This window comes from Condylura cristata, unplaced genomic scaffold (assembly GCF_000260355.1).
Source record: "Condylura cristata isolate star-nosed mole 26May11 unplaced genomic scaffold, ConCri1.0 scaffold00012, whole genome shotgun sequence".
In the NCBI taxonomy this organism is placed as follows: Eukaryota; Metazoa; Chordata; class Mammalia; order Eulipotyphla; family Talpidae; genus Condylura; species Condylura cristata.
Genome location: NW_004567113.1, coordinates 33,122,660 through 33,132,768, shown reverse-complemented (window position 1 = coordinate 33,132,768; position 10,109 = coordinate 33,122,660). Strand labels below are relative to the sequence as shown.

Here is a 10,109-nt window from a genome sequence, read left to right as displayed (position 1 = left end):
CCAGCCTTGAGCCTCTGGCCTGTACCCCAGTTCTGTATGCATAAATAAATAAATCTTTAAAAATATATATATATAATATCATTTTTATTGAAGTAACATTGGCTTAAAATATTATCTAGCTTTTAGTTCTTCAGCATAATAATGTGATTTCTTATCACATTACCAACAATCTGGCTTCCAACTACCACTGTACAAATGTCGCCTTTACCCAAAATGTATCCAATACCCACTTAAAAGACATATTAAGAAAACTCTAGAGTTATTTTCTTAAGTTTCATTCTATCCAAGCAAACACAAAAAGAAAGATGACAGCTAGCCCAGTGATCCACCTCACAGAGAAAATCAGTTAGCTTCTCTTCTACAGCAAAGCACAGATCCTTGTGGAGAAATTATAGCTTTCTGAGAAGCTCATCTTTGAGACACTGAGTATCCGGTCTTGGTTCCTGGTGCCCAGGGAATTTAAAGCAACTACACCTCACCTTGAGTGCACTATAAGAACCTTAAATGTGGTAACTATTAACAATGTGTCCTTCCTGCTTTCTGGTCCTCAATTTCACTATTGACTCAGTATCCAGAAAACATGCTCTCCAAGTCTCTAAACCTGCCACCAAAAGACACAATATACCTGCTTAGCTTCAACCTTGTATTTCTTCGCACTTTGCACCAAATTTCATAACATACAAGTTATGTAACAAAGAAGTAAAGCTAACAGGGCGCATATACTTACCAAGAAATATCACCGGGGGAAAGAAAAGAAATTCTAATTCCATCTAAACTAAAAGAAAAACTAAATTATCTTCCTCTGTGACAAGAGTTATAAAATATACAAGATAAGAAATAGTCATTCGACTAAGATTATCAACTGGTCCCTTTCTCCAGGTATTCATGCATCACCTAAAGGACTCAAACCTAAGGCTGTGGGGAATCACCTAACTCTGGTTTTAGGCAGAAGCTTCAAAAGTCTGAAAGAGATAATGTATTTTTAACTCAGACAAAACAAACAACAGACTGTTTCCAGAAAATATCACTACAGTTGAGTATGTCACTAAAATAACTGAATGTGGTATTGATCTATTACAAAATATCTCAGGGAGATTATTTTTCTAAAAACATTTACAGTGACTGCCTTAATTGGTTCTCATTTTCCCAAATAGTCTATGGGCCATTAAAAATAAAAGAAATATAAATAAAATATGTAGTATCAGTCTATGGAAAAAATTTCTCTACATGTGTTAGACACTTGGAAAACATTAAGTAGAAATGAAAATAGAAAAGCAGCTGTTTTCAAGCTAACTAAGGTCAACAGTTTCATCTGTCAAAAGGTTCTAAATAAAACATTCAGCGTAAAATCATGACCATGTGGTGCAGGTAACACACATGTCAACCTATGGGGTTATGAGTAAATATCAAATGCAGTACTGAAGTGAAATGAAGACTTTCATTGAATTTTGGTTTTCAAAATGATAAAAACTAATGTCCCAGATAAAAACTAATGTACATGACAGACTTGATTACCATATATGTATTCCATTTTTACAAAAAGAAAAATTGACTAATAAACCAGAGATATATTTTTATCCATTTGTTAGTTGCTCTCTTCTTTACTTATTTTTCGCATAACATTTCATTTTCACTGATGTGGCTGTACCAAACATATAGGCCCTTGGAATTAATTTACTTCACATCCTAACCCTATGAGTCAGCATCCAATTCTGTCAGCGTATTTTTAGCAAATGCCAAGTCCTCTCAGTTATATTCCTGAGTAATTCACGTAAAAGGAGATCCATGTTTTATGAAAATTTTCAACCTCCTTAAAACTGTGTTTGTAATAATTAGCCTTATTGGTAATTTCCCCTTTACTATTTCCCTCTAACCACAATGGTAAAATCATTAAACATCAGTTTGCTCTAAAAAGTCCTTTGACATAGTAACTTTTTAAGGAAATACTGACTAGAATACAACTTTCTAAAAAAAATAGTATTTTTTAACTCTACTTATCAAAGCAAACTGGTAGAAATGAGAGAAGCATAATACATGATACATGAGAGCTGTCATAGCTAATATCCCTATAGTATATTTGAAAGAGGTAGAGAAACTTAATGGAACTTGCTTATCTTTAAAAAACTGAACCCACTAGGCAACCTATCTTCAAGTGTCTCTGGAAAGTAACCAGCTCTTGATTCACATTTGTTCATCTATTAACCATGTTCTAAAAGCACAAAAATTCCTCCTGAGAAGAGTAAATATTCTCAAGAGGCTACACCATGTTGAGCAATAAAAATGCTGAGGATTATTAGCCCAAAGCAGAGTGTTCAGTCTTGTAGTGTTACCCTACCCTCTCCTACATCCTGCCCTTTTATGCTGTTATTAAAAGTATAGGTTCTTTAGTTGAAACCCCCTGGGTTAGATCCCCTCTAGCACTTTACTACCCATGCAATGTTGGTCTAATACTCAACTACCATAAAATAATGAAAATAAAAGTACCTCCCTCCTGGCCATTATGATTAAATTGGTCAATACATATAAAAACACTTGGAACAGATCCTGGCATATAGAAAATTCCCAGTAACTGCCGCTTATTACTACATAATGATAGGAATGAAAGTAAAATTATCTTCTTTGGAGCAACTCGGGTACTCTAAAATAAATACCAATTCCTTTTACTGTAAATATATCCTGGTATAACACAATGGCTAAAGCAATTTTCAAAAGTCAACCACTTCACCCATTTTTGGAGTGGAAGAATTATGACTTGTTCATGTAAAATTCCTAATTTTGTGTTCCATTAACAGAATTAATATTAACAGTTATTTAACAATATTTAAGAAATAATCTATAATCCCAATAGTAATAGCTAAGCTTTATACTTATGTTGAATGGTTTGGGTACCATGGTATGAAAAATAATATCCCGCCACATTGTCCACAGCCTAAGTCCCAGAACCTGTGAATATGCAACATTATGTACCCCTCATGCAAAAGGGTACTGCAAATATGATAAGGAAATTACCCTGAATTATTCAGGTGGGCCCAGGGTAATCTCAGGATCTTTATAGGCCCAGGGTAATCTCAGGATCTTTATAAGCAGAAGAGGGACGTATGAGAGTATGTGTCAGAAGTGTAAGAAAGACTCCCTGAGCCATTGCTCATTTTGAAGATGGAAAGAAGCTAAGGAATGCAGGGAGCCCCAAAAGGCAGATAAGACAGGGAAATATTGCCCCCAGAGCTTCCGGGGGAATACAATACCACAACATATTAATTTTAGCCCAACATCTTAATTTTGGATTTATGACCTTCATATTCTAAGATGATTTTTCGTGTTTTAAACTACCAGGTTTGGGATAATTTGTCGCTGCAGCAATAAGAAACTAATACAAGTGCCTTGATAAGTTGTCCTCACAACAGGCATCTGAGTTGGTCTTTCTATATGCCTGTGAAACAAATGCTCTCATTCTTTTTCTGTGGAGATTCAGAGTGAAAGAACCTGTTTATGAAGCTTTATTTAACTTTCCCAAGAACTGAATCATGATGTGACATTAAATATATATACATACATATATTTGCACATTCTTTTCTCTTTGTACAGGCATACTGGTTAAAAAAGCTCACTCATCATGTGCATGAAAAAATAATTTGTCTTCCTATGATGAGTTCAAAATTAATTCCTTGATCTCTGTCTAGTTATATTAGTAATATATTTACTTTGCATGTTCTATGTGCCAGGAATTCGTGTTTATTCTCTGCTGAGAACACAAAATTTAATAAGAGATTCTTATCAGCAGGTATTTATAGATTAACTGGTGGGTGCAGGCAAGCAACCTAAAAAATAGCAGCCATGCAGGCAGTTCTTTGAGAATAATATGCATAGAACAATCTGATGACAAAAAGTAGAGAAACAGCTGTCATTCCATTTGAGAAAGTCAGGAAAGGTTTTTTAGGAGAGATTAATCCTTGATGGGAATCTTAACATATGATTAAGAATTTTCTAGTTTTGAGCAAAGTATTTGTAGGAAGAGGTAGATTAGTAATACAGAGTGGAGAACTTCCTAGATAGAAAAAAGAGTAAAATAAATTGAAAAGTCCAGTAATCAATCATAGCTAGGGTGCAGAGGACCACCAAGAGAAAATGCTAGAGAGGATGCAGAAGCTAGACTGTACAGGGGAGGGCCTTGACTAGTGGGTATATACCTTGTGATGGAAAACTCTTCAAGGATCTTAAATAGGGTGAAATATTACTAGAATGATATTTCTGATAGCAGGTGATGCTTGAAAGAGGTCAATTCTATAAGGTAGTTAGAGGGCTATTGCAATAGCCCAAAGGATAAAATAATAAGTCTTTATGCCCCACCCAACCCCACCGCAGTCAAAAGCAGTGAGGACACAGGGACACGTGGGTGAATACTTTCAAAGACAAAACAATGAGAACATCAGGGTAAGAGTCGGAGGTCCCTTCGAGGATTCTGGTTTCAATTGCTGGATAAATAAAGGTACCCCCAACTGAGATAGGTTTGGTGGTGATGAATGCTATTTATCAAATATTTTCAACTCTTCCTCATTCCACTATGATATTAACTTGGGTTATATTCATTCTCTCACCTCATTCTCTGTCTCTTGACAGCTTTGATGTTGGTCCAAGGGTACAAACTTCTAGTTAAAAGATGAATGTATGTTGGGGATCTTATTCCAGTCTGGGGAAGTATTATTGGTAACATTTATTATATACTTGTGTTTTTTAACTTATTTAAAAATAAGTTAAATAGCGCCCTTCCTGGTGGCACAATGGGTTAGGACGCAGCACTGCAAGCTAGCCACAGCTGCTTGAGTGTGAGTTCAATCCCTTGCCCCGGAGGTGACCCACATGGCGTGGCAGACCTCCCCTGACCCACCCGCTGCTCCTCTTAGCCATGTGCGTTGTCGATCTGCCTGTTCTGCTCCCCACTTGTTTCTGGTGAATCCTCTCACTGCCCCTGCCCTTCTGGCCTGTACCCCAGTTCTGTATGAATAAATAAATCTTAAAAAAAAAAGTTAAATAACTTAACTAGTACTTTTTTTAAGGATTTATTTATTTATGCACATAGGAGCTGGGGTATATGCCAGAGGTGTGGCATGTGAGAGGATTCAGCAGAGACAGAGTGTGGAGCAGAACAGGCAGAAGTACTGAAATACACTGTTGAGGGGAGCAGCGGGCAAGTCAGGAGAGGTCTGTCTTCGCCATGTGGGTCACCTCCCTGGCCGGGAGTTGAACTCATGCTGCGGTGGCTGCGGATAGCTTCATAGTGCTAGGCTTTAAACAGTTGGGCCACTAGGGAGGGCCCCGTATACTTGTTTTAAAGGAACCTCCAAGGCACTTTTTTCTTTCACTCTGGCGCAATAACTGCAAAGGTTGAAGATGATGGCTTTCTATTAATTTAGTCCTTAACCAACTTCAGTAAACACAGTTACCATCTGTCATCTCCCCATGCCATTTCTTCTGTCCTCCCTTACAAATCATGCTAATTTTAATTTTTATTTCATTTTTCTTTAATAATGGCATCACTCACCCACAAAGGAAAGCAGGATCACCAGCAGGACAATTAGCGCACAGATACATGGTATCAGGACCAGCAGGAGGAAACGGAGAATGGTAGCAGTTGCCAGCTTCTGCGAGCAGCCGCCGCCCATGTTACTATCATCAGCTCCCAAGGCCTAAGTCAAAGAGGGAAATGAAATACAGTTTTAATTTTATGAAGCAACTCAATACATAAACTTCTTGTATCTGAAAAACTGCCTTTATTTTAAAAGCTATCACAGTGGTTTCTGAAGGATGGTCATAATCTGCCTCACCAAGTCGATTTGGTTCCATTGTGAGGCCTTTTTAATCTTTTCTTCTTGATTCTTAACTCTGTTATGTTTGCCTCCCAGAGGCTGACCCAACTCTTTTCATGACAGTCATTTTGGCCCGTTCCGAGCCTTCATTTTCTCCAAGTCAACAACGTTTTCCTTCTTTCATTTCTCTAGTGATCTTCCTTAGCATCTTTGGAAGAGCATTTCATCATTGGATGTTGTAAATATACTTCAATCCTAATAGATCAGTAACCAAATAAATAATCTCCATCCCCATATCTTTTATTGTGCTGGAACTCCATATCTAGGGGGTTGAGGATCACGCTTTGCATAGCAGACCTACCGACCTCCAGTCAGACTCCCTGCTTATCACTTGTGGTCCATAGCCAAGCCCTCACAATACTAAACACAATGAAACAGAAAAAAAATCTATATTCAACACTCTGTATTATTGGTTTGAGACTAATTTGGCACCTAAATTCTCTGGGTAGGAAGGTGACGAGTTGCAAATGTGTTTTCAACTCTGCTGTTTCAGTGGTGCAGAGAACAGCCCACCAGGGTAACATCACATCGACTGGTGTGGCCTGAACAGGACACAGAAGCTCCCTCTGAACTCTGTGAGGATATTACACTATGAACAACTACATGCCATACTCATTGCCCTGAAAAAATACAGACACTCTCGGAGTCCACTTATTACTAGATTATCAGCTTGTAACACTAACCTGCACAACTACCACTCCAAAATGAATTGTTTTTTCAGGCTAGAGATGGAACTTCTCCAGCCCATCTTCACTGTCCACTGAGCAAAAATGAGCCAGTATCCTTATTTAAGAAGTACGCCCTGTGATAGATGCTTCCTTCTCTGTTGTTAGTAAGTTGGGAAAGCCTTCCTTACATGAATTAGAAGCAGATTTATTGAATAAATGATCAGTGATGTAAACACATTGCAAATCATTCCTCTGTTAATTCTCCATATTATCATTAGCTTCCAGTATACCAATAAGCCGAATGCCTCCAAAACCATCCATGTTGAATTATGTCAGAGCCAAATGTTTTTTGTTGTGGTGTTTGCTTTTAATATCCCAGAGGCATGACAAACAAACATCTGGTTTCAGTAAGTCTTTTCATCCCGTTTTTTGGCATTTGATTGTACATAAAAGTTCAAATAATTCATGCACTCTCTCAGAATAAAATTACTCCATTCACACCACAACACATGGACCTGCAAGTCATTCTAGCCCGTGTTCTCTTCTTTGAAAATTACACCAGAACATTAGCACCAGACATTCCCTCAAATTTCATATTCAACATCCCAGAAAGCATGTTCAACCTGGAAACTAAATACCAACAAAATATTTTTCTTGCTGAGGAGACAAGATAATAATTACCCAATACCCAGGCAGCATCTGGTCCTAATGTTGCAATTCTGAGAGTAGCATTGTCAAGCTGACATCGGAAACAGGAGAGAAAAGACTGGAATGTTCCAGAGGCAACTTGTACAATATTGTCTACACCACTGAAAATCTAGGTGACTTGATAAAGTCATCACCCTGTTTGTAATCAGATTTCTATGTCTGAAAATAAGTCATAAAATGTAAGTCTCTTACTCTAAACACAAATATTACAAAAGTAAAATAAAATTGGCCAAATGAAAGAAAAGTAAAAAACAATACTAATAACAATGTTTTTCAAGTTCTCAGAGCTTGAAAAGTCCAGTTTTCTCTGAAATACATAAGTTGAGTTTGTTCAATTCAATCTTCCTGCAAGAAAGTTACAATCTTTTCTTAAGTGAGAACTTGTCTTCAAAGGCAACAGCAGAATCTTGTAAAAGAAACCGCCCCCCCTTTTTTTTCCCAGAGGAGGGTAGCAGGGTCATAATTCTGTGATTGTTATGGAAGATGATCTTGGAGGGAAACATCAGGCAACTTCTCATCTTGACAAGGCAGATAAATAGGACCCTGCATTCTTTTTGGGGATTATTTGCCCCCAATATCGAATATGTCAAGGTTACCATTTTATGACAGACACAAATCTTAAAATAATAAAAGTTTCCTTTTAAGGCAGATATTATACCTGAACACTTTCTACATATATTAGGGAGTACTAAAGGTAATTTATTTCCCCAGTATATTGTGTTGGAAGCAGTGGAGACTACAGGAGGGAAAAGTCAAAAGAGTTTCACTTTCCATTCCTCAGGAAATTAAATATTTCACATTTATTCATTAAATGTTCTAAATTTCATATTCTGATTACAGATTACTATGTTTTTAAGGGAGCAATGGCAAAATCCAAAGGAATTTAATACAGAGCCAAATGAAGCCACACATATTTTTCATGTAGCAGTAAGAGGCTGTTGAATTTGTACAGATCTTAAAGACTTAATTAACTCTAAAACAATAGAAATGTTGTGACTTTTAAAAGTTGAAACAGATTGGCAAAGTGAGTACAGAACTAAAATATTGACTCTCTAGAGCTGAAAATAATCAGGGAACACACACAAGACAAAATGGATTTTATGCTCTACAACAATCTACTTCAGGCATTTCAATGCAAAGTAAAGCATAAACAGATGTTGAAAACAGTTAACCTACTGAACCTACCTGCTGAAAGGAATCCTGCAGTTAAAAAAAAGTACAAGAAAGGATTTTAAGTTAGATGATGCAGCATTTTCTTTCTGAATACCAGAACAGAAGACTGAATTCCAAATTTACCATTCATCATAGGGGTCCCTTCAGTCTATGAACATTCTCATTGGAAAATACAAGAAAAATGTATGTTGGGGTTTGCACTACAACTGTGTATGCTATGTGTTTAAAAGCTCACTTATTCGGTTTATCCCACCCATGCTTATTTAGCACTATTCTCTGCACAGCTGAGGTATTGGGATATAAGATGACAAAGACAGTCCTTGCCCTCTGGGAGTTGACAGCCTACCTCTGAGGAGATACACAGCATCATGGGTGGCTTTAAGACCCTGTGACAGGACAATGAAGCAGAGATACAAAGAGGATTACAACACGGGTATGGAGTGGTCTAGACCATAGTCAGTCTGCAAGGTTATGCTATAAAATATAGGTTATCTTGGCCCTCCCTGGTGGCGCAGTGGGTTAAATAAAGCACAGCACTAAGAAGCTAAAGTCACTTCCGCATGAGTTCAATCCCTGCCTGCCCCGGAGGTGACCACATAGCGCGGCAGACCTCCCCTGACCCGCCCGCTGCTCCCCTCAGCAGGGTACTTCATAGATCTGCCTGTTCTGCTCCCCACTCTGTCTCTGGTGAATCTTCTCACCCTCCGCATCTCTGGCCTGTACCCCAGTTCTGTATGAGTAAATAAATCTTAAATATACTTATTAATTTATATATATATATATTTAAGATTTATATTTATTTAAGATTTATATATATATATAGGTAATCTTTACTTTTGCACCAACAGTAGTTCTTAAGCATTCATTCCCATGGGTCTCCAAGTATATATGTGTATTGGTTGAGGGAGGTGGGAGAAGCAAATAATTGACATAGTGAACAGAACAATTTTCAGTGATGGGATTCTCGCACAACCTAGGATATTTAGTATCCCTGGGCATCAATTAGTAAATGTCAGTGGTAACTCTGCCCACCTAGGTGTGGTTTCCTCCAACAAGCCCTCCATTCTTTCCAAATGGCCACCCCCCACCCCAGATGCTAGCTCTCCTGGAACTCGGGCTGTCCAGCAAACATGTTCACTGTCATCTATGTCCTGTGGACACAAATAACCCTCCAAACGCTGCAAACTGCCACACCCTATAGGCACGACTTGCTTTAGGCCTTTAGGTAAATGATAATGTTTATGCCCTTAAATATTTCCCCCCTTCTAATAGTCTCTTTAGAGTATTATCAGACTCAGGTGCAACTCTATGGGCTTCTATCAGTCTAAATATTCAGAATCAGGTTTATTGTTACTTCTTATCTGTTCAGCCTATGCACACAAAAGTTAGATTGACTCTTGGCCTATGTCAGAAGAAGGTCTGACAAGAGAATACTTCCTGTGTGGGAACTAGCCAACTCAGAAAGATAGTAATAGACAAGGTGTTTTTAAACATGAATGTTTGGGGCAGACCAAGAATTCACTGATTTCAAACTTCTCACTATGCAGTAGACGTTTAGAAGAGAAAGTAAAAAAAAAAAAAGGCAACAGCAGCAAAGAGAAGATGAAGCAAGCGCAGCATAGAATACTAAACTTGTGTGAAATATAAATATAAAATGACCAAATAAAGAAGCTTCCAAACTTAGCTGGGTCTTCCT

General features: G+C 37.7%; 1 protein-coding gene across 1 annotated transcript in view; it reads right to left on the bottom strand.

Annotated features, from left to right (window-relative positions):
- CORIN (corin, serine peptidase) overlaps positions 1-5,660 on the bottom strand; it is a 126,681-nt gene extending 121,021 nt beyond the window's left edge. The window contains exon 1 of the mRNA XM_004681309.2: positions 5,540-5,660. Within this exon, the coding sequence (XP_004681366.1) occupies positions 5,540-5,660 (121 nt within the window). The remainder of the gene's footprint in view (positions 1-5,539) is intronic.
- Between the last annotated feature and the right edge of the window lie 4,449 nt (positions 5,661-10,109).